General features: G+C 38.7%; 1 protein-coding gene across 1 annotated transcript in view; it reads right to left on the bottom strand.

Moving 5' to 3' along the window:
• SHB (SH2 domain containing adaptor protein B) overlaps positions 1-26,297 on the bottom strand; it is a 352,341-nt gene that overhangs the window by 72,805 nt on the left and 253,239 nt on the right. Inside the window, exon 5 of the mRNA XM_069085291.1 lies at positions 13,474-13,593. Within this exon, the coding sequence (XP_068941392.1) occupies positions 13,474-13,593 (120 nt within the window). The remainder of the gene's footprint in view (positions 1-13,473; positions 13,594-26,297) is intronic.

The following is a 26,297-nucleotide window of genomic DNA, read 5'->3' on the forward strand; positions in this document are numbered from 1 at the left end:
TCCTTCCTTCCTTCCTTCCTTCCTTCCTTCCTTCCTTCCTTCCTTCCCTTCTCTTCTCTCTCCTTACATTCCCTCTCACTAGATACAGTAACCTATGTTAGTTCTATTCTTTCATACTCTATCACCTGGATTATTATTCCACCATGGTCTCCAAGAGGTCTTCAGGTTTTTGTGCATTATAAAGACCAAGAAATTTGGGACTGGAGAAGAGCTGAGGAAATGTGCAGTTCTCTTCTTTGCTGATGTAGGGGACAACAGGTATAGAGTACTGCACTATACTATCAGACATGGATAAATATATTAGTTCGTTCTTTTGAACTATACTCCCTCCCCCCTCTCCCATTCGAAGAAATGGTTCCCTAGATGGGGAATGGGGAGGGATACATTTGGAAAAGGAGATAGAAGTAGGGAATGGACCTATGCTTTCATTGTGCATGGCACTCTCACATCAGAAAATTCCTTCCACCAATGCAGGCTTGCACATTCTCTGTAATGTATTGTCTTTAGAAAGCTGTCTGGAGTCAAGGTGTCAGACATGGCCCCCAGCAACTCACAATACTCCTGAACTGGATTAAATAAAATACAACACTGTAAAAATACAATAAAATGTAGACAATATTAATATGCAGTTTTCTAAATCAATATGAGGCTCTCTGGGGGGTACTTACATATGTTTAGTAGTCCTGGTTTCTATTTGTATTTGACACCACTGATTGACTGAGCACCGACATGCCTTTAGGCAGGTAGCTGGTGCAGTGGACAGAGTGATGACCCTGGACCTGGAGTCAGGAAGACTTGAGTTCAAATCCAGCCTCAGTCCCTTACTAGCTGCGTGACCTGGGGAAATCATGTAACCCCTCTCTGTCTCAATTTCTTCATCGTAAAATGAGATTATAATAGCACCTACCCCACAGAGCTGTTATACGGATGGAACGATTTGTAAGGCACTTTGCAAAGCCATCTAATGCATTATATAAATGGTAACGATAATCATCATCATTAACTATACTCTTCCAGGGTCACGGAGGGAAGCTAGATAGTGCAGAGGATAGAGTGCCGGCCTTGGAGTCAGGAGGATCTGAATTAAAATCCAGCCTCAGACACTTACTAGCTGGGTGACCCTGTGCAAGTCACCTAGCCCTGTTTAACTCAATTTCTTCTTTAAAATGAGCTGGAAGAGGAAATGTCAAACCACTCCAGTATCTCTGCCAAGAAAACCCTCAAATGGGGTCATGGGGAGCTGGACATGACCAAATGACTCCACAACAACAGGGTCACAGAGCCAGGACACATAAAAGCAAAAGATTCCCCCCCTCCAAAAAAAGTCTTCTTGCCTCTTCTCTCTCCCCAACTCCAAGCCACCCTGCAGACGAATGCTAGCTGGGTCTTTCAGGGGCACAGCTATCAGCACAACACTTCCCTATTCAAAAACCTTCAATGATTTCCTCACTGCTCATTGAATTGGGACCAAACCCCTTGGCCTAGCTTTGGAGTCTCTCCACAGACTGAATCCAAATGAGCTCTACTATACATCTTAACCTTCAAGCCAATCCATTCAACATTGATTAGGCACCTACCATTTGCAAGGCACCTTGCCTTGACAGACTGGACAAAGAAGAAATAAAAAAGGGCTCCTGATGTCAAGCACCTTTCGTTATATTGGGTTGGGCAGGGTTTATAACATTTAAATGGGTATGGACACACATGGTAATTTGAAGGGGGGCGGGGTAAGGAAGGCTTGCTTAAGAGGCAGCAAAGGGAGCTGAGCCTTGCAAGAAGCCAGGGGTCCCTCCACAAGGCAGAATGTGTTCTAGGCCTGGGGGATGGTCTGAGCAGAGGCACTGGAGGGTGGGGTGGAATGGAAAGCTCTGGGAACAGTAAGCTAATTTATATGGAATACATATAACATAAAGAAGAATATCACGGGGGCAGCTAGGTGGCACAGTGAATAGAGCACCGGCCCTGGAGTCAGGAGGACCTGCATTCAAATCCGACCTCTGACACTTAACACTTACTAGCCGTGTGACCTTGGGCAAGTCACTTAACCCCAACTGCCCTCCAAAATGCAAAAGAAGAAGAAGAAGAATATCATGAAATAAACCTGGAAAAGTGGAAAGGCTGAAGCCTGATTGTGAAAGAATTTAAGTGTCAAGCTAAGGAGTTTGCATTTTATCCTACAGGCAAGAGAGAACCATTGAAGGTTCTTGAGCAGAGGGTAGATGTGGTAAGCAAGCCAACCCAGACACACTATCACAGCACTTTTTTCATATTGGTCCCTTTCACCTGAGTTCCCTCTTCTGTCAGAGGCCCTAACTTTGCTGTCATTCTCTTCCTCAGAAGTGTCAAATATAAGACATTTGAGTGCTTCTGGAACCAGATTACAATGTCATTGGGAAATATTTAACATAATAAATAAAAACATAATGCAACAAAGACAATGTTGATTTATAATTTTCTAAGTCAATGTGAAGTCAGCAGGGATATGTTTCCATTTGACTGATATCTCCAGTCTACCTTTTCTCCATGAAGCCTTCCATATTCTCCCAAATAGAAAATGATTTACCTCTTAAGTGATCTCACAGCACTTTATATTACTCTAATTAATTTGGTTCATTTGTTTTATTTGTTCTACTCTATCTCTCCACACATACCACATGAGTTTATCTCATCATCTTAACTCCTGATTTGACTAACTTGAGTGACTGCCTGTCACCTCCAGGACCAAACATCACATCCTTTCTGGTGTCTGGGGCCCAACATAAGCTGGTCCCCTCTTCCTCTCCAGCCTTCCTGCACCTTCTCCACCCCACCCTTCAGCCCTGTGACACCGGCCTCTTTGAAGTTTTTCATACAAGATGCTCTGTCTCCTCTTTCTGGGTGTTTTCACTGTTGTCCCCAGCCTGGGATTCTCTGCCTTCTCATACCCTCTCCTGGCTTCTCTATTTCTTCAAGTTCTGGCTAAAATCCCACCTTCCCTCAAAAGCCTTTTCCAGTCTCTCTCCAGGCCAGTGCCCTCCCTCTCTTGATTATTTCCAATTTATCCTGTCCGTGGCTTGTTTGCGGGTTGTCTCTCCCATGACACTGGGAGCTCTTGGAGGTCAGTTGAGTGTTCAGCTTTCTTGCCTTTCTTTATGTCTAAGTGCCCGGCATAACGTGGATGCTTAATTAATGCCTGTGCAGTGAGTTATGAACCACTGCCTCTAGTGGGTGGCTAATAAATGTTTCTTAAATGAGTGAATGAAGACATGATCAGTGCCTCAGTCAGAGGGCTCATAATCCCCTATGAATTATTCACACGATGCAAGGAGAAGCAGATATGGTAATATTAACAAATATAAACAATCGCTGTGCTGCTTATCTGTTTTTGAGTTGTGACCGCTCTAGACAAGCAATATTGCCAACTAAGCCAAGGAAACTGATGGAGTTCATTCATTATTACTCTCTGAAAGAACAATGAACTTGAATTTAGAGGTTGTGGTTTCCAGTTGCCACTTACTAGTTGTGTGACATTGGGTAAGTCACTTAGCTTTTTTTTTGCTTTTTGGAGGGGGCAACTGGAGTTAAATGACTTGTCCAAGGTCACACGGTGTTAAGTCACACCGGATTTGAACTCAGTTCCTCCTGACTCTAGGACTGGTGCTTTATTCACTGCGCCACCTAGCTGCCCCCTTACCTTTCTTTAAGGTTCAATTTCCTCCCCATAAAGTGCGACCAACAATACTTTCATTTACCAACCTCATAAGGTTATTATAAAGAGCCAATGAGATAGTGAATGAAAAGTCCTTTAGAAACCTTAAACATTACACAAACATTCTACGTTAGTTATTACGATAAGACTACCTTCCTACTTTCCCTTCATGTCTTTCTAAATTTGTCCTGTTAATTAACGTACACACTGCTGTCCTTAGCCAATATACCAATTGACCATGGTTAGCCTACTTTCTGCAGTGTTCAGTTTTGGCTCCTTCCTTCCTTGCTCTAGGCAGTTCGTACAGTTAGAACCTATGTGGGCAAATGCAGTGCTTTTCTTCACCTTGGCTCCCGTGAGGGCTGGTTTCAGTTAGAGGTGAGGTCTCTTTAAGCTAATGACACTCTTTTATTCATCTCCATTCGCCCCACCCCCAATAAAAAAAGTAAAACCTTCTTCACATCATCAATCTCTAAAATTTTCTGCTCAGAAAAGCAGAAATCTGGGAGCTAGATTTTCACATGGGTTCTAAAGTGATTTTAAAATATTTTTAAATGAGAAAAGAATATAATGAGAAGGATCAATGTGAGTCAAAGATGTTTGCTTTCCATGCTTATTATAGGCAATGCCCTTCAGGCTTAGCTGTACTCTTCTCTGGAAGACAGCTGGATTTCTATAACTAAATTAGAACTTTTTTTTTGGTGCTTGCAGAGCCAAATTCCACATCCTAGTTGACTTGGGGTTTAATACACTGGATTTTCCTTGAATGTGATAACTGACTTGGTTATTAATTGGCTGGATTAAATTAACATTTAGGTGTTTAAGGCAAAGAGAGTTCCTTGGAGGGCACTCCGCAACACAAATACAGACTAACAATATTACTTTTTTTCTTTTGATATGCCAAACTTAGCAGGATAATGATGGCATTTGTAATCAGTCTTCAATAGAGAGAAACTTGTAATTTGGCTCATTAAGAATTAAGAGGGACAGCTAGGTGGTGCAGTGAGTAGAGGACTGGTTCCGGAGTCAGGAGAACCTGAGTTCAAATCTGGCACACTTACTAGCTGTGTGACCTTGGGCAAGTCACTTAACCCCAATTGCCTTGCCTTCCCCTCTCCAAAAAGAAAAAAAAAAACCCAAACCCAAAGACAAAAACTAAAGAATTGTTAAGAGGAAAAGCTGGGGATAGAACCCATCTCTGATGCTGCCTTTATTGATCCTTTTCTTTTTCTCTCTACTGACTGACAAAATTTTAAGTTCTTTAAGGATGGGAACTGTATCGTTTTTCTCCTTTGTAGCCACAATGACCAGGTCAGCGCCTTCCACTTTCGTAGGTGCTTAATTAATGTTTGTAAAATGGAAACTGACTCCTTAAAATGCTCTGCAAGCCATTCTTCCAATGCTACAATTTCTACTTCCTTTAGAGCAGGTATTCATACTTCTATAGATTTCAGAGGGTCTGTGAACTTGAATGGGAAAAAAATTTACATATTTTCACTAACATTTTTTATTTTATTTTTTGCTTTTTGGAGGACAATTGGGGTTAAGTGACTTGACCAAAGTCACATGGCTAGTAATTGTGTCAAATGTCTGAAGCCGTATTTGAACTCAGGTCCTCCTGACTCCAGGGCTAGTGCTCTATTCCCTCTGTTTTCACTAACTTTTAACTAAAATTTAGCATTTCCTTCAATTATGAATGCAGGCAATAATCCACAGTAGGGTTAGTCTTCATCAGACGGCCAAAGACACAAAGACTGCCATGTAACAAGGGAAGTTAAGAGTGCCTACCCTAGAGATTTGTTCTGAATTTCCCATGAGCCTTTGTACTAGCATGCCTTTGTACAGGGTAGTATAATTCAATGACAGAACGTGAAAACTGGGAGCTTCTTGGAGTTGGCTCCATCTTTCTCTTCTCAAAAGCACATGATCCTATCTATGATGATAAACTTCATCTGTTCCAGGGGGTTCTGAGCCTGGGGATGATGATGAACTTAAAAACATAACAAAAACAGTGTGTCCCAAAAGTTTTCATGTAATTTTTAGCTTGTTTAGTTGTTTTTCAGTCATGTCTGACTCTTTGTGACCCCATTAGGGATTTTCTTGGTAAAGATATTAGAGCAGTTTGCTAGTTCCTCCTCCTTTTACAGTTGAGGAAAGTAAGGCAAACTGGATTAACTGACTTGCCCAAGGTGACACAGTTAGTGTCTGAGGCCAGATGTGAATTCAAGTCTTCCTGACTCCAAACCCAGTGCTCTACCCACTGCGCCACCCAGATGCCCTTAAAATTGCAGTGAGACTTTTGGGATGCCCTGTATTTAGATCATTTTCTCAATATAATTGGCTTCCTTTGTAATCCTAGAATAATTTATTTCATGCACTTAAAAACATGATTACGGGAAGGGGTCCATAGGCTTCAGCAGACTTCCAAAGGGGGCCTTGACACCCAAAAGCTTGAAAACTTTTAATCTAATCCATTGTCTTCATTTTATAGAGGAGAAAACTGAAGCTTTTGAAGGAAGATTGTTTTCCCAGAGTCATGTAATGAATTGGTGGTGGAGCTGGGGCTAGACCCTAGCTCTGAAGTCTTTGAGTCTAATGATTTTTCCTCTTTAGTCTTACATTTCTCCACTCCCCATCAAAATGAGAGAGATTGGCAATAGTTTTAAGAAGTTCTCTATGTGTGGAAATTGATTTTGGAAAGCTGCCCTGAAATAGATTCAAAGAACAAATCTCAAAGCAGAATGGGAAACTGGTTACAAAAAATATAATAAAAATTGGAAAGCCAGAACAGACAAAAGTCAGGAAGTATGAGGAAACATACAAAGGAACACATCTATTAGATCTTATTTACTGGGACAGTGGCCCATCCTTATCGCCCTAAGCAAATCAGATCTTCATTAATCTTATTAGCCAGAAATATGTAATATGTGAATCCTGGGAAGATGGCAGGGAAAGAAAGACTTCCCAGGTGTGACTTCTGCTTGCCAGACCAAAAAAATACAAGTAAAAAGCCTTCCAAATTCAGAAGGTTCAATACCAACAAGACGAGGGAGAGAACTCTACACAAGGTAATTCTTTTTTTTTTTTTTTAAGCAATCAGGGTTAAGTAACTTGCTCAAGGTTACATGGCCAGGTGTTTCTGGGTGGGTGCTAAGTGTCTGAGCCCGGGATTCGATCTCCAGGTTGTTCTGACACTGGAGCCGGTGCTCTTACTCGCTGTGCTACCTGGCCGCCCCTCACAAGGTAATTCTTGCAGAAAAAATAGCTGAAGACCAATTCACCTGCCTGACAATTCCCATTTCTCCAATCATTCTTGACCTGACCATCTAGTTCCACTCCACCTATGATCCTTTGACCCATCACTGCTGCTATGATTTTAGGTTCCTGCCTTTGAAGTTAGCATTTTCACTAGGGGGGAGGTTGAGGGAGATCTTACTTCCAGGAGAGGTGGAGGCCAAATGAGCTTACTGTTTCCAGTAGCTCCAAACTCTCTAGTTTTTGCTATTAAGCCTATGACATGTCCTAAGAGGATATCCTGCAACCAGTGCAAATGGAGGCTCCTGAATTTGACCAGCCCTAAAACCTGAGAAGAAAGGGGGTATCAGTGGATGAATACAGAACCTGAGAAAGTAGAAGATGGTAGAGATGAGAAATGCCCTCTTGACTAAAAGTGACTAATATAGTTCAGGAGGAAAAAGGTAGCCAAGAGGTTAGAGAGAAATTTGGAGAAAACTCGAGTACAAAGTTTCTTTCTTTCTTTTTTGAGGGAGGAAGGCAGGGCAATTGGGGTTAAGTGACTTGTCCAAGATCACATGGCTAGTGTTAAGTGTCTGAGGCCAGATTTGAACTCAGGACCTCCTGATTCCAGGGCTGGTGAATAGAGCACCTAGCCGCCCCAAGTGCAAAGTTTCTTATAAAATTTAATTTTATTATTTTCAAATGAACTAGCATTTATTCTCCCCCCTTCCCTGATCAATTAAACAAAAAAGAAACAAAAAAACATGCAACCAAAATACAAAGTCAAGTGAAACAAATTTCCTCAGTGGCCATATCCGAAAATCTAAGGGCAAAGTTTTCTCAGAGCAACAACTCTTGTGTGGCCACTAAATCTTACATAAGGATCCCTGCAGGCTGCATATCAACTTAGAAAACCACATATTAACATTAGCTATGTTCAATTGTATTTTTACCTATTTTGTTAAATATTTCCCAATTACATTTTAATCTGATTAAGACCATATTGGACAGCATGGTTGATGTCTGTAGAACAGTTTCACAAAGAATGGGAAAACCAAGACTGGAACTGGTAGAAAAAAAAGTAGAGGGTTGGTCCCATGTTATCAGACATTTGGGATGTTCCTGTAATAGTGTTTCAACTGGTTACTCTTAATTGACCTCTTTCAACCTTGGGTGAGGAGTCAGAAAGAAGAGGGAACTGGCAACAAGTGCTGGAGGAGGGACTAATTAGGTATGGGACTTCTCAGTGGAAGGGAATAATGACAAGCACATTTTCAGGAGACCTCACAGGGGAGTAATTGATTGAGACAGACAAAAGTTGACTGAGAAGAAAGATGTAGGCATTTGAAGAAAAGGTCCATTTCTGTGGAAAACTGAGGTTTTCCTCAGAACAAATTCTGCAAGGCATCTGGGGAAAATAAAAATCAGTGGAGCATCTCTAAGAACTTATAGAATGGTTGAGAAGAGCAAAGAAATAAAGAAGATATTAAAGAAACAAGGCCAGAAGTTAGAAATTTTTTTTTTAAGTAATTGGGGTTAAGTAACTTGCTCAAGGTTACATGGCCAGTTATTTTGTGTGGGTGTTAAATATCTGAGGACAGAACAAATCTTGGGTCTCCCGACTCTGGGGCTGGCGCTCTTACTCACTGCACCACCTGGCGGCCCCAAAGTTAGAATTCTTAAAGGAAGAAAATACCAAGTTTAACTAGAGCCTAGGAAAGACACATTTTTTTTTTTGGAGGGGGAAAGGCAAAGTAATTGGGGTTAAGTGACTTGCCCAAGGTCACACAGCAAGTAAATGTTAAGTGTTTGAGGCTGGATTTGAACTTAGGTCCTCTTGACCCCAGGGCTGGTTTTCTATTCACTCCACCACCTAGTTGCCCCTAGAAAAGACACTTTGACAAGACAAGTCATACAGCTTTATATTATCTCTCATTGGGAGATTAGGTGGTGGTGGATCTGGGAAGGTATGACATTGATAGGGTAGAACACAGAGGCTCACAGAGTCAAAAGAAGACTTAGGGTTGCCATCAAAACAAATGAAAAGGGTAAAGCAAGAAAGGACAAGACCAAAAAAATAAGGGGATTGAATCTCTGAGATTATGGTTATAAAACACTTCCCAATATATCGAGGTGTCCTCTGTCCATGTGATAGTAATGGCAATTAAAGATTCCCCTGTATTGGCTTGGTTTTCAAATTGATTGTGTTAAAACCCAGAGCTTGTTAATCCCACCTGTGGGATGGACTTTTTGATGTGAAAAGAAAGTCCTGAACTGGGAGGAGCTGGTGACGTAGATTTGGAGAGATAAGAGAGAGGCGGAAGATCTTTTTGGAAGCAGCACCTCCTGGAGAGAGAGAGACTAAGAGAATTGCTGGTGGCTGCTTTGAATTGCCCTGGACTTTTGAGACCTGCCCCCTGAGCTGCCAAGGACTGAGGAGACATGGCTGTTTTGCTGGTACTTTGTCTGTCTGTTTTGATGTTGTTTTGCCAGATTTGTCCACTGGTGAAAGACAGTCCTTTTGTTGAAGAAGTCCTGGAACCTGGCTGTTCACTAAGAAGCCCTGAGACTGTCCTGCAGACAGAGAGTGAATACTGTCCACTGGTGAGGGACAGTGCTGTTGTTGCAGGGGTCTGGAGACTGTCCTGCAGACAGAATGAATACTGTCCACTGGTGAAGGACAGTGCTGTTGTTGCAGGGGTCTGGGAGCCTTTCTGTTGGTTCAGAAGCCCTGAAGAAGGATTTTCTGGTTGTATGTTTACAGAAATCCTGGGAGAGGGCTTTGCTAATGTGTTCAGGGGTTCTAGGACTGTTCTACAGACAGAGGATAAATTCATGAAGGGACTGGCAATGTATCTTGTGGCTTTGCTAAGCCTTGTCTCCCCAGGAACTAAGATTGCTGAGAACTTGCCTCGTGTCAAGATGAAGAAAAGACCTCCATTTGGGTATTAAGTGCTGTGTTTAAACTTGATGTAACTCTGGGGTAGATTCAATTGTGATCCAGGGGTGGGGAACTTTTGACCTTATTGTGCTCTGTGATTGACAAATGAAGGTACTTTACCTATGTTTGGAAACTAATCTCCATTTGAGAAGAGGGGTTTTGTGGTGGACCAAATGAAGGTATAGCCTAGGGGTGGAGAAGTATTTAGAACAGGGACTTTGTAATTGATTGAATGATTGGAAGGTCCTGGGGTGGGGTAGTACTTGGAGATTATTTAATCACACTTAGTAAATGCTGTATTTGGAATGATGTCATGTTTTGATCTTCTCTGTTCTTGGTTTGTCACTGAATAAAATGGAGAGCACCTATGCTGGTATTTTGAACCTGGGAAGTTGCCTTTGCTTGGCATTACATTACAGTCCACAATTCGTATTCCTGGGAACAGAGCCTCAAGAATCCTCAAAGATAAAGGAATAAGAAAGAAGGTGGAGAGAAAATAATACTTTTGGAAAGTGGCATTAATAATTAATATTACTGAGATAGAAGAATGGATGGGAAGGGAGGCTTAGGTACCTGAATATTTATCTGATGTGGGAAAGGAAAATAATAGAGAGAGAGAAAATGAGAATGAAATACAAGTAAGCTTGAGGAGTCTGGGTGTGGGCAGGATGACAGGAAGGAGAAGGGAGCTGGGAAGATGAGACCATTACTAGATTTGTAGAAACAAAAGGCAGAGCCTATAGGAGTGTTGACTTGCAAGAGAAGGTAAATTTATATAATAAATCTATATTCACATAAATAGCCGGTGGAAGTAAATAGAAAAACATTTATAACCTTAAATGTGGGCAGAAATCAAACAATTATCAGAAATTACTACCCATAATTACATGCCAGCACAACAGAGAATTCAAAGGAAACTGATGAGCATCAAACAAAAACATAAAATACCTGAATTAACAAAATAAAAAAGAGATCTTAAGTCAATCTCAGAAAAAGAACTTCACAAACATCAAATGAATGGTCAAAGGGGGAAAAACCTCATGTCAGGTAAATTTACAAATAAATTCTATTAAACATTTAAAAAGTAACTGATGCATATGCCATAAAAATTATTCTCAAAACAGACAGAAAGCACACTCCCAAATGTCTTTTATTGGACAACTATAGTTCTTATTCCAAACAGGAGGGAAACAAAGGAGACAAACTATAAAACAATCTCAATACTGAATACTGATGCAAAAAAAAGTTAAAAAAATCCTCCAGAAAATAATTCACGAGGACCAAGTTTGATTTACACCAGGTTTGTGAGAATGGTGCAACAATAGGAAAACAGAAAGGGCAATCAATCCCATAAACAACCAAGACAACACAAAACACCTGCTTATTTCAATAGATGCAAAAATGCCTGCAGTTATTTATGTAAAAAACCCTGCAAACATACAGGCTCTTCTTTCATGTGATCAAAAGCATTTATCTCAAACCAAGAGTTAGACTTGTCAAAATCATGCAGCATTTCAAAAGCACAAATCTAAAACCAAGTACTAGAATTCTCAAAATCATGTAGTGTAAATGCAATGGAGAAAGACTAGACTCTTTACTAGTATGTAGGAAGGTAAAACACATATGCTTCCTCTCCCTAGTACTATTTGACAGTTATATAAATGAGGTTTATAGCAATAAGACAAGAGAACAAAATAAAAAAAATATAAACCGACCAAGGGGATACACAATTATCTCTATCTGCAATCTGTAATCAGAAAAGCCCAGAAAACCAGTGAAGAAACTGAAATGATTAATAGCCAGAGGGCAGGATTCAAATGAAATAATATAATATCACTAGAATTTCTAGTGAAGAAATGATGTCATTCTATTAAAATAATTATAAATTGCACGAAATATTTTAAGTTAACTATCACCCACACATAAGATTTATATAAATACAACTAGAAACACTCTTGACAGTAGTATGAGATTTAAATAACTGGAAAGATATTCAGTGCTCATGGTTGGGTCCTGCTAATATAATAAAAATTATAGCACTGCCCAAACTCATTTACCAATGAAATTATCAAGGCTATACTTTTTAGAACTAGATACAAATAACAGAATTCATCTGGAAGAACAGAAAGTCTACAACCTCAAGAAGAATAAAAAGAAAAAAATTATGAATGGAAGGGCATAGTATTACCAAATATCTCTGTATATTATGATGCAGTGATCATTAAGCATACTTAGTACTAATTAAAAAACAGAAAAGTAGATCAGTGGGAGAGACTTGATAAGCAAGAAATAGAGGTAACAAAAATTAGTAGTCTAGTGTTTGATAAATCCACGAACATAAATTACTATAGGGAGAACTCCCTTTCTGACAACAACTGCTTGGAAAACTGCAAAGGAGTTTAGTAGAAATTAGGACTAAACCAACATTTTATACCATATACAATAAATTATACCATATACAATAAATTAAAACTATTACAACTTAAATATAAACAGTCACAGCATTAAAAAAAAAAGAAGAGAATGAGATCAGGTACTTTTTACCACTATGGTTAGAAGAATTCTTAACTAAAAAGGGACAGAAGAGATTATAAAAGACAAAGCAGGCAACTTCAGTTATGCAAAATATTCCATATGCTCTCAAAGATAGGGGAAATGGAGATGCAAGTGGTCCCTTGTATTTTGCATTTTTTGATTTAGGAAGACTAGATTTTACTCCTAGCCTCTGCCTCTAACTAGCTCTTAGTTCATCTGTAAAATGAAAGGGTGGGGGAAGCTGCAGAACATGTGGCCTTCTAGGTACTTGGATGTAGCCTTTTGACTGAAGCCAAGTTTTGCAGAACAAATTCTTTTATTAAGGGGGTTTGTTCTGTGAAGTTTGGATTTGGTCAAAAGACCCCACTGGAGGACCTAGAGGACCCAGGTTCCCCACCCCTATATTAGATAATTGCTAAGGTCTTTTCCACTTATAAGATTTTAGTTCCTGTAAAATAAAAAAATAATCAATCAAACAAAAAAAAAACTGAAACAAACTCAAAACAATGCCAAGGCTATAGAGATCAAAAGAGATTAAAAAATAAAAGCAATTTTTTTCTCTAAATTTTGGGCCATTCCCTTTGAAAGGGCTTCAAGATTTTATAAATGTCTCATTCACAAAGAACCAGCAATCAGTAATTTTTGCATCAAAGGCAGAATACAAAACATAGAGGGAATTTTACAAATGTTGTGAGGAGTTCCCTAAAATATCAAAGCCTGTAATGATCTTCCCAGATCGGGAATAATATTAAAACACCGTATCCCAAATGTAAAGCTATAACTTACCAAAAGGTAAAAAGGAAAGTAATCATTTTAATATAAAAACTAAGAGAAAGAACAAGTACATTTTTTCTTTTGGACAAACAAAGGTGAGCAAAAAAAGTTTCTTCACGTCCCAAGAATACAAGATCAAATCTAAGACTTATTAGTTGGAATAGTACACTTTTGGCCAGGGGAATTCTCAAATTCCTTGGGATGCCTTATAAAAAGTCTTCTACCTATAGCTATCATGAGTTGGCTAAGGATGAGATTAGGAAACTGGGTGCCAGAAAAGTGATTAAATGATACTTACTTCAGTGACAGAGAATAGTCGTGCTTGCTTGTCTGGCTATTTCTTACAAGGTAGCTACACTCTTTACACAACCGGAGAAGATTTTCGGCATCTGTTCTGCTGATTGCTCCGTGATACCATCTAAAACACATTTGGAAAAATAAACAATTTATTTTCAAAATTGGATAATCTCACAAAGATGGACATTAAGAGATTCTCTTTTGCTGTGGGGTGACAGCTGTGACACCATTACTTGGGGCTCATTACACAGAGCATTAATCAGTTGGAATGAGATTACAGCAAACTGTTAACATGCTGTTGCCAAACAAATTTGGTATTAATTGGATAGCTGGGAATAGAACTATCATTCATTTTTGTGGGATCAATAATATAAAAAGTGCTATAGATAATGCAGGAAGGAAAACAACCTCAGTTGGAGCAGAGATGGGAACTATGTTTCTGTTGGAAGCAAAGGAGTCTGATGAAAACAGGCTGGATTGGGAATCAGAGGGCCTGGATTCAAATCCTAACCCTGCTGATTACTACCAGTAGAAAATAAAGCACTTCAAATATCTTTGGACCTCAGTTTCCCCATCTGTAATAAAAGTAGGGGTTTGAACTAGGGGATCTCTAAAGTCTCTTCTATTTCTAAATCCTAGGACAAGCATATAGAAAAAAATCAATGAAAGGTGACATCCTTTATTTTTCTTTTAAAGAGAAAAATACAAAGTGTGTTAGTCATTTACTTTTAGAATATTTATTTTTTTCTTCCCAAATTTTATTTTATTTTTCACAATAAACAAAAATTTATTTTCCCTGGTCCATTCTCCCCTTTTTGAAAAATAAAAAATAAAAATAAACATATTCACAGTTAAGAATAAGGAACATAAAATGAATTTTTAAAAATAAATACTTAAGTACTAGTATCACACCTAGTTAAGGACAAGAAACAAGGGGAGAGAGAAGAGAGACAGCTACATACTAAAACAAAGACACAAAGGGAGGGAAAGAACTATGGATAGATAGATTAGCAGCTCTTAATTTTCCATCATACCTTCCCCCAGGAAAAGCTCATCACCTGAAATCTCATCATCATTCAGAATGACTCAAATTTTGTCATATTAATTCTTTTGCGAATTATCTATTTATATATTTTGAAAATCTACTTACTAGGGAATAGTTCTGATTCTTCTATATTTGAATCAACATCTTATATATCTTGGATATATTTTGTTAGGGCCCTACTTTTCAATTTTATGTAATCAAGACTGTCCATTTTATCTCTTATGTTTCTTTTCCTAGCACTTGTGTATTCAAGAACTATCCCCCATTCAGAGGTGTAAAAGGATCTTATTCCCTGCTCCTGTATTTTTTAAAAAATATGACCTTTTAATCTAGTTCCTTTATTCATTTGGAGCTTGCTATGGCACACAGTGTTAGTTGCTGGTCCAAATCGAATTTCCACTAGACAGAATTCCTGTTTTCCCAGCTGTTTTGTTGAATAGTTAGTCTAAGTTTTTCCCAGTAGTAGGGGTCCTTGGATTTGTAGAACACTAGGCTATTATATTAATTTGCTTCTTGATCTCTTATACCTAACCTATCCCAATGATCAACTTTTTTATGTTTCTCAATAAGTATCAAATATTTTTCACTAATTGTTTTGTAGCAAAGTTTGAGATCTGAGACTGCTAGACCTCCTTTCCCATTTTTTATCCATCAATTCTCTTTAGATTCTGGATCATTTATTTCTTGAATTTTGTCTTTTTTCCCCTCCTAGTTCTATAAAGTAATGCTTTGGTAGTTTGATTAGGATGGTACTAATTCTGTAAATTAGGTGGTGTCATTTTTATTATATTGGCATGGTCCAACCATGATCAATTCATATCTTTTCAATTATTTAAATGTCTTCATTTTTGTAGTGTTTTTTAGTTGTATTCATAGAATTACTATGTGTGTGTCTTGATAAGTGTGCTGTTAAATACACAGTAGCTATTTGGAGTGGAATTTCCTTTCTGTTTTCCCCCCCAATATGAACCCAAGCAGTCTTTGAAGGAAAAAGCAGAGTGGAGGAGTGGCTATAACACTGGGCCTAGAATCAGGAAGAACTGTGTTCAAATCCCCCATCACACACTTACTAGCTGTCTGAACTCGGGCAAGTTATGACTTCTTTGTTCCTCATTTTCTTCATCTGTACAATGAGGGGGTTGGATCTCATGGCCCCTAAGGTCTAAATCTTTGATTCTAAGATAAGTAGTCTAAAAAAAACAATAGAATCTCAGTGTAGAAGGGACCTCAGAACACCAAACCATATCTGAATGAGGACCCCCTTTATAACATGCCAGAAAATTGGTCACTTGGCTTTTGCCCGAAGACTTCCAAATGAGGGTATTCATTCATCCAATCAGCAAACATTTATTAATTTTATGCCAGGCACTTTGCTAGTCAATAGGGATACAAAGGAAAAAATTTAAATAGTCCTTGCCCTCAAGACACTTACATTCTACCGTTGAGAAAGAGCATATATATGGATGAATCAATACCAAATACATATAGGGCAGAGTGAGAGAGAAACAGGAGTTGAGAAGAGGCTAAGCATCAAAAGAGATGAACTGTCCAAGGTGCCAGAGGAATTCTGTTGAAAGTTCAAGCTAGAGTTATATTAGGAGTTGGAGAGAGGACACCTAGGTGGCTGAGGAAACAGAAACACAGCAGAAATGAGAATAAGAATACAGAATTTCCAGAGCAAAGCATGAAGACTTTGGATAAAGAGAAAGCAAGATCAGCATGACTGGTCAACTATATGCAGAAACAGAGAAACCAGAAAAAAAAAATCAGCAAAGCTGTGCAAAATTGGACTCTCTTTGAACCTTTACTCCTGCATAACATACTCATGATTATAGTCAGCTAATAGAATCAAGAGGCTGCTGCAAAGGTAACATAAGAGAACAGAAAACTGAATGGCATGAGATAGTGAAGAAAGTATCATACGGCTGTATTAAAAAAGTTTATTTCTGTCTAGTGACATGTCTTTAAAAGGTTCAGAAAAAAACTATATTTCTTTAAGAATCAAGGTTTGTAAATATAACAGAAACCTTAGAGATCAGTTAATGAATTGCTCTTAAATCAATCTGGGTCTTCCCAACTGTTGTCTTACTCACAGTACTTTTGTACATGAAGAAACCTCTACTGAGGTTACAAGGTTTTAGCCTTGGTTTTGCTACTAGCTAGCTGTGTGACCTTGGTCAAAACATGCAGCATTTACTTTGCATTATTGCAGCTAGGTGGCACAATGGAAGTGCTGGGCTTGACTTCGGGATGATTCATCTTCCTAAATTCAAATCTGGTCTCAGATGCTTATTAGTTGTGTGACTCTGGGCAAGTCACTTAATCCCGTTTTCCTCAGTTTCTCAAAAGTAAAATGTGTTGGAGAAGGAAATGGCAAACTGCTCTAATATCTTTGCCAAGACAATCCCAAATGGGGTCATGAAGAGTTGGACATGATGGAAAAACACTGAGCAATAAAATAAGGTTTGCAAAGCATTTTATAAATATTATTTCACTTTATCCCCAATAATTCTGGGAGGGAGGAGTGGTTGCTATCTCCATTTTACATTTGAGAAAACTGTGGCAAATAGTGCTTTATCCACTGGGCTACCTGGCTAGATGATTTATAAAGTCATAGGTTTATATAGGACTTCAGAAGCCATCTAATCCCATTCTTTCACTTACAGATGAGGAAACTGAGGCCCAGGTAGGTTAAGTGACTTGCCTGAAGTCACACAGTAAAAATCAGAAGTGGGCTCTGAATCTTTCTTCTGGCTACAGTGCTCTTTCCCCCATACTATGCAACTCTATGTTTTTAAAAGCACATTATTACTCAACCTGAGAAATACAGACAGAAAAATACATAAAAAACTATATACAATTGTGATTAGAGAGAAGGCACTTATGTGTACAACTGATGGTATACTTCATTGGATCTGTTCTCTCCTTGATGTGGATTGTGATATGAAAGGTCCTGAGCTACCCATACTTTCTCGTTCAGCAGGCTTTTCTATATTTTTCCCAGAAATTCTCAAAAAACCTATTTATACAAAAATATTTATAGCAGCTATTTTCTGGTGGCAAAATTTAGGGGATGCCCATAAATTGGGGAATGGCTGAACAAGCTGTGGCATATGATTGTAATGGAATATTATTGTGCTATAAGAAATGACAAGCAAGATGATTTCAGAAACACCTAGGAAGAGTTACATGAACTGATGCAGAGTGAACTGAGCAGGAGTCTGTAGTCTTTAAACCTCTCATATGATTGTGTGCTTGTAAAAATGTAGTTTGCCATAGAATATAATCTTCTTGTTCATAAAGACTTTGTGACGGTGGGAAAGTAGGGTTGGTAATGATGGATAACTTTTGGGAGGTCATAATAAGGTCTGATTTTTTCCCAAGTACTTTGTATCATCTCCTCTTTAAGGGATGTTGAGAATCCATTCTTCCACACCATTCTGTTGTGTATATACCTGGTCAAGTACAGCAGGTCTTTCCATCTTTGTTTCTGTTAGTGCCATTTTTATTTCCTCATGAAGCACAATGGGAAGCTTAATATTAAAAGTGTACACATCTGGCAGCTTCACTGCCAGTGAGGAAAGAAAGTGCTTGTTACAGAAATATTTACAGATAATTTTCCATTTTCTGTCTGTTCGTTGTTTTCTAGTTTCATCTTTAAATCTGCTTCAGATGATTTGACTTAATTGGATATCTCGCCAAGTTTTCTGCAAACTCGTTTCTCTTCACTGCTTTTCAGTTTTACGAGGTGATGTAAGATTTTTACAAACAAGTTTATATTCTAGAACGGTGCTGCCCTTGGTTGCCATATCTGCTTGGCAAGGAGCTTAAGTTTGTTGCTATAAGTGTCAGACTTTTCAAAATCTTGCTCCAAATTGCTATTACTAATATTAAAATATAAATAATTACTAACGACAGTCAAAATCATAGATCTGGAGCTGGAGGGGCCTCAGAGATCATCTGGCCTAAGCCGATTATTTTATAGATAAGGATCCAAGGTCCAGGGAGGTAAAGCAAATTGTTTAAGGTCAAAAAAGTTCATAAGTATCAAAGGTAGGATTTGAACACAAGTCCTCTAAAACTTTTGAGAGTCCCTTGGACAGCAAGGAGAACAAATCAGTCAATACTGAAAGAAATTAATTCAGATTACTCATTGGAAGGACAAATACTGAAAAGTTGAAGCTGAAAATTTTTGACCACATAATGAGAAAACAGGACTCATTGAAAAAAATCCTGATGCTGAGAAAGATTGAAGGCAAAAGTAGAAGAGGATGAGATGGATAGATAGTGTCATGGAAGCAATGAACATGAGCTTAGATAGACTTTGGGAGATAGTTTGGGGAAGAAGGGCCTGGTGAGCTATGGTCTATGGGGTCACCAAGAGTCAAATACAACTTAATGAATGACCAGCAGCCTCTTGGCTCCACAGGCAATGTTCTTTGTAGTGTACCATGAAGCTTTACATTTGAAAAATGATTACTTCAACACCCACATTCCTAATTATAAGCGGACTCTAGGAAGAACCAAATAGCTTCTAGGGAGCATGCTTTATAGATTAAATTCTATTAAATATGTGGCATAGCAGAAAGCTCACTAGAATTAAAATGAGAGGAATGAGGTTCAAATCTCTGCCACGTATACTCTCTGTAACTTGAGTCTTTTGGCTTCAGAAAAAAAAAAAGGCCATTTGGTTGTATTGTGAGCATCAATCCCTCTCTAGTTATCTACACCTGCGAATAACCTATCCTTTGAACCAGTGTCATCCTAATATATAAAACCATCCCCAATTATAAGCAGATCTAGGAGGAGCTAACCAGCTTCTGGGAAGCATGCTTTGTAGACAAGATTCTATTAAATATTTGGCATAGTGGAGAAGAAGCCCACTGGAACTAATGCTTTATAGGTTAAATTCTATTAAATATGTAGTAGAACAGAAAGCTCACTAGGATTAAAATCCTAGCTCAGTCCCTTTTACCTTCTGTGACTGGAATCTCTTTGCTTCAATTTCCTCACTTTTAAAAGGGAAGGGGTTAGGTTAGATGATCTCTATGGCCCTTCCTACTCCAAACTCCATGATCCTAAGTGATGGCAAATGCCACTTGGAGATAAAAGGAGAGAATAAGTACAGACTTGAGTCTCTGGACAGGAGCAACCAATAACTGGTTAGGGGAGGGGGAAGAATTTCCAGGTCTAGACTTTGCAAATTAAAGATGAATAACCAGCCTCCGTGAGTGCACAGTCATAAAGGAATGGCTTGAACTCAGTTGTTAAAGAAGGCTCATTTGGTTGCTCTACTGTCAGAGGAAAAAAAGCAGCAGGGAATATACCCTTAGAGAGCAATAATAATAAGGTATTTGGATGAGACATTGTCAAGGTCTAAATGGATAAAATATTCCAACATATAACTCATAGGAACCACTGTTTAGTACACATTTTCAATGCCTTCCCTCCTTCTTTCTGCCTACTGACCTCCTACTAATCCTATCATACTATCAGGCTGAAGTCATTTAATTCATTCAATAAATATGTAAGAGGTTAGGGATGGGACCCAGCGAAAGCCACTTCCTCTATTGGAGGCCTTCTCCAAACACATTCCATTAGAGAGATAATAGATGCTCATAAAAAAAAATAAGGTATGGAGAAGGGATACCCCACAAAGGTCTCAAAAGAGATGGCATTTGAGCTAAGCTTTGAAGGAAACTAGGTTTTCTAAGTGGTAGGGATGAGGAAATGGTGCATTCCTCAAGCTGGAGCTGTGAAGTTCAAGGAAGAGGTAGCCTGAAGAAAGGTGGGGAGACAGAAGCTGGAGCGTCAAGTGTGGGAAGCAGTAACGGGTCCAGTTTGGTTAGACCAAAAGACGCAAGGAGGAGAGTAACCCTATGATAAGTCTACAAAGGCCGAGAAGGGATCTCTGCACCATGCAGTTTGTCTGAGCCTAGAGGTAGTGGCGAGGTGCTGAAGTACACTAAGCAGAAGAATGACACGACTAGACTTTAGATTTAGGAAGACCACATTATATATTTGTAGTACCTACCTCACAAGGCAAAAGGTTAAGTGAGATAACAGATACAAAAGCCTTTGCAAACACAAAAGTATTATCTAAATGTGAGTTGTTGTTACTGTTATAAGGAGAGAAAAGAGGGGAGGGAGGAAGGGAGAGAGAGACAGAAAGAGACAGAAAGAGAGAGAGAGGGAGAGAGAGGGAGGGAGGGAGGAAGGAAGGGAGAGAGACTCGGAGAAGGAGAGGGAGAGGTGTGTGTGTGTGTATGTGAGATTTTTATCTTTCTTTTCTATCTCCTACAGTACTGGGCATACAGGAAATGCTCAAGTAGGATCTGTTGATTGATTACTGGCCTTTTCTGGGCTGTATCTGATTCATACTGCAGTATTACTCCAGCAACATTTTAATTGAACACAGAGACAGAGTTGGGTTTAGTTTTTTTTTTTTTGCTTTGACAAAAGAAGGATTGTCTTGGGTAGGAAATTCCAAGTTACCGTTTTCTGCTCTCACTTGCTTACAGTTTTCTAAAGGTGCTTTTATTTCCACATGCGGGCCAAAAATTGGATTTATTTTAAAAGTTAAAAAAAAACCAAAAACACCTTTGTTCATCTGATTGTTTTTAATTTAATAATGACCGGAGAAGAAGAAAAATGATGATGAGAAGGTAACTGTATAACAGTCGTTTCAAACGTAAGAAAAGAGCCGAAATAAGAAATAAAAATTTCTTTGCTGAAATAAGGTGGCTGATAAGCTTGTCCTTTATATTATTGATCTAGCACTTTGAAAGAATTTAAGAGATCAACTATGCCTTTTGCTCAGTCATTTTTCAGTCATGTCTGACTCTTGGTGACCCCATTCGGCATTTTCTTGACAAAGACATTGAAGTAGTTAATTTAACATTTCCTTCTCCAGCTTATTTTATGGATGAGGAAACTGAGGCAAACAGGATGAAGTGACTTGCCCAAGAGTCAACATAGCTAGTAAGTGTGTGAGACGAACTTAAGTTTTCCTGATTCCAATACTAGTTAGATTAAAAAAAGTCATTTGCATATCAATGAGATGTTAGAATGTTAAGCTACAATGCTAAAATTTTAAGTTTTCATGCTCCAACCTAAATCCAATCAATCAATAAACAAGCATTTATTAAGTGTTTTCTATATGCTAGATACTATGTTAAGTACTGGGGATACAAAGAATGTTTTTTTTTTAAAATAACTTCAGTGAGTTATCTTAGTTTAACAGTGGCTCACACATCTGCAAGTACATATCTACATGTTCAGGGCAACTAGGAGGTGTGATGGATAGATAGCTGGGCCTGAAGTCAGGAAGACTCATCTTTCTGAACTCAATTCTAACCTCAGACTTTTACTAGCTGTGTGACCCTGGGCAAGTCACTTCACCCTGTTTGCCTCAGCTTCCTCTGTAAAATGGGTTAGAGAAGGAAATGGCAAAACACTCCAGTAATCCTTGCCAAGAAAACAAAACCCCAAAAGGGGTGATGAAGAGTCGGCCATAACTGAAAATGGCTGACTGAAAACTGATATGTCCACATTACGGTATCACAGAAGGTTAGAGTCAGAAGACATCTTAGAGATTATCTAGTTAAACTTTTTGATTTACAGACGAGGAACTTTAAATGATTTGTCCAAGGAAGAAATGATGTTAGAGCTAGAACCCAGGCTTCTTGGGAGCCACTCCAGGGTTTTTTTTTTTTTTTAAATAAGTTGATTACTTTTGTTTTTACATCAGGGATTCCAGGAAATACACTCCCTATACACAATGAGCCCTCTCTTATAACAAAGAAAAACAGTTAAGCAATTGATTGATAAGTATTTAGTAAGCCCCCACTATGTGCCAGACACTGTGCAAAACCAACCCAGTGTCTGTGCTTGGTGATGAACGTACCATTCTGTCCCTATGGTCCTCCACCTCTCTTATTATTGGTCCTTCTGCTACCCCATGCTGCAGGGTTTCCCCACGGTACTCAATGAATTTTCTAGATTCAACTTTTGTGGTGGGGGAAGGAGTAAGCCTGTTTAGGACTAAAGTGGAGGGTAAGATCCTTAGGGCACTTGAAAAGGATTAGTATGCACTATTTTTGCTAATTCCTTTTTTCTTGTAATAAAGAGACTAGTTAGTGTTGCAGCCATTACAATTCAATTCCATTTAATTCTACAGATATTAATGAAACGCCTATTACATGCAAGTGATTATATAAGGAAACAGCACACAGGATTAGTAACTAGTTACTCATAATGTATTTATACTATTTCATCTGGATAAAATGAAGCAAAGAATTGGCATCTGGATAAACGCAAATATATTTTTAAAAACTCTCTTCTAGATGGTATGGGAAGAGATCCAGAAATAAAGTCAACATAGGGGTTAGTCATGATCTTTGGAGGCCCAAAGAATAGAGGAGACATCACAGTGCAGTAGCCTAGAAGGTAGGACAGCATCTGTTTTAGCCCTGGCTCTGCGGGAGTCATTTCACCTTCTGGAGCTTGGTTCTTCATCTATAAACTAAGGGAGTTGGTGGATAATATGAACCCTAGCCCTGTTCAATTCTGTTATTCTTAGTCTATGAATGAAAAAATTTAAAAGGGAAAGAATGTATGAATAAATAAATATGTATTTTAGAAAAGGAGATAGTAACTATTATAATACACTTTTACTTCACTAACACTGACATTTCTATTTTAAGAATAGCATTTTAATTTGGCTTCATTAACATTATCTGCAGCGGAGTTTGAGTTCTATAATCTGGAATCTCTAAAATCGAAGAGGTGCTAATGGAAACAGTTCCCCATATCAGAAATCATTTCCTTGAAAGTGGGTAAGATGCTTAAGGAACAGCATTAAATGTTTGATGGGGAGATTATTTTCACTGGCCTGAAAAAGTAATGCTCATAGGTTAGCAGTAAAGCTCTCAAAGAATTAATGTCCTAATTAGATGCTTTATTTACAACTAGAGAAGAACTTGGGTGCTGGTAAAACAGAGCCTGACAGATTGGATATTTACGTAGGAAGAGATTCATTGAAAACAATACTAAAGATACTACTTAGAAAGTAAAGTGGAGTGTGATATCTCTGGATCTTGCTTTGTTTGTTGATTAAAAAGTGCACAGTTTCTGTGCACGGTGCACAGAAAAAAAAAAGAAAAACCTGCTACCCAGACTGTGTGGTTGTGATAAATGATTAACACAGCACCTGCTGAGAAATCATCTCTGCTGTCTTAATGTATAGCTAAATCTAAGCTGTGAAATTGGCATCAGGGAAGCATATTTCTGTTACTGTATATTCTAAAAACAAAACTTAAGGGGGGAGGGGTACATCATCAAGTCTGGAAAAACCAGCAATCTGTTCATCCTACATGCATTTAGAGGGGCATGCCCTGTTTGATGCTACTATGAATGACCAAAAAACTGAGTTCTGATGATAAAAATGTCAAATGATCTAGGCAAATAAGCTGTCCAACTACTTCATCCACAAAATGGTGGTTGGTGCCAATCACTCCTTTCAACGAACAAGGATTTCTTGAATGCCTGTTATGTATATGGCCCAATCCTAAGTACCATGGCGGGGGTCCTTGGATAGACTCTTGATTTATCAACAGTGTGGCAGGGGCACGTAATGCAATCTAAAACCGAAATAACAGAATACTTTATTTGTACTTTCTTTTCTAGCCTTTCTTCTTTTGATAATGGAAGGAAAATTTCCATTAAGAAGAAAAGAGAATGAAGGAGAATGGCACATATTACATATGTAACCCTTTGTTTGAGGGTCCATTGCTATCCTCTGACATCGCCCTCCGGGAAGTAATTGATACTTCAAATTATACATCGTTAACTCTGAGACACAGTAATTGAGACTGATTCTCAATCATGTTAACACCAAAATACCATTCAGAAAAAGATGCCTTAGAATGATGAAGACTGGAATAGATCCAAGAATAACATTAACTTACATTTAAATTCTATTTAGGATTTTTCTGCTCCTTACTCTTTTCCAGATGACTCCTGTCACTCTGGCAAAACAACTCTTTCGACTTCTCTCTCTCTCTCTTATATTTGTGCCGCAGCCTCCATTTTTCTCCATCTATCTGAATCTTCACCATGGTATAGCCTGAGTCCTACCTTCTCTGTGAAGTCTTCACCTAGACCCTTTTGTGTGCAGTGTTCTTTGAATACTCTGACCTTTCTGGCTTCAGTCATTTAGCTCCTGACCCTTACAATCTTGTGTAGTTGATTAGTTCCTTTTTATCGTGTCTGACTTTTCTTTCTGATTAGATTGCAAGCTCCCTGAAGACTAAGACCCAAATCTAATTCATCTTTGAATGTTCTGAAATACCTAGCTTAAGATCTTGCACATGATAAATGATCAATATTTATTAACTGACACAGTACTATTTCATGGACAAGATAACTGACATCAAAGAGGAGATAAATCTTTGCTGGAAGTATTTGCCCATGTCACAGAAGATGTCCTCTATAAAGTCTAAACAAAAGAAAGATCTCATAGTGATAATGAGGCTCTCCAGCTACTCCTACTCATAGATGGCACTGTACTCAATGCAGGAAACTCCAGACCACCACCAAACCTCCTCAATGAAACCCACACCAACGCCCCCTTCTGGGAATTATGTTATAGTGGAAAGAGGACTGGATTTGGATTCAGAAGACCCAAGTCTGGTGCATATTATTAGCATGACCTTGGACAAGTCACTTCTTTCTAGACCTTAAGGTTTCTTATCTGTGAAATGGAGTTAGACTACGATTAGCCCTTTTTTGGTATCATGAACCCCTTTGGCAGGCTGGTGAAGTCCACAGACACCTCAGAATGATGTTTTTAAATGAAAAAAAAAGTAGAGAGAATTACAAAGGAAACCAATTATACTGAAATAGTTATTAATTTTTTTAAAAATGAGTCCCTGGATGCCAGGCCAAGATCTCCTAGATTAGATGAACTGTGAAGTCCCTCTAAACTCTAAAATCCTATAAACCTGTGGTCTACATTGGAAAAATAAAGTAGAAGAAAATGCATAATGTCCAAATTATGGCAAGGAGCTACAGAGTCAGCTCATCACACCAGTCTATCAATATGTTTATCTTGAACAAGCTCTCTAGATGGATGCGGAGCTGGGCCCCAAAAGTGACTAGAAGATACATGTGGAGCTGATGGCATGTGGGTAATCAGTTTGGCACCTTCTTTTTGAATTATACAGAACTGTGTAGAGGAGTGATGTCAGATGGGTCACACACTGACTTAGAAAGTCATCAATGAATGTTGTCTGTGTTATATTGTAGGGCAAGCAGGTGGTGAAGTGGATAGAGTACCTGGCCTGAAGTCAGGGAGACACAGCCTCCTGAGTTCCAATCTAACCTCAGAGACTTACTAGCTGTGTGAGCCTGGGCAAGTCACTTCACCCAGTTTGCCTCAGTTTCCTTATCTGTAAAATGAACTGCAGAAGAAAATGGAAAACTGCTCCAGCATTTTTGCCAAGAAAACCCCAAGTAGGGTTATGAAAAGTTGGACACAACTAAAACAAGTGAACAATAAGAGTACATAGTGTTGTGTTTTTATTTATTTTCCCCAGTTTCCCAATTACATTTTAATCTGGGTCGGGAGTTTGCCACATCTGGTGCAGAGCACTGAAGTTCAGTGATTTGCCTGGGCTCACAAAGCCAGTGTGTGCCAGCTCCTTGCACCAATAAAAGCCCAAGTCCAGATCCCTAGCCCAGTTTCTGCAGGCTGCCTTTTTTGGTCTCCCAACCTCCAC

This window comes from Petaurus breviceps, unplaced genomic scaffold, assembly GCF_028583685.1.
Source record: "Petaurus breviceps papuanus isolate PSGF00001 unplaced genomic scaffold, PetGlider_PUasm1.0 175, whole genome shotgun sequence".
Lineage (NCBI taxonomy): Eukaryota > Metazoa > Chordata > Mammalia > Diprotodontia > Petauridae > Petaurus > Petaurus breviceps.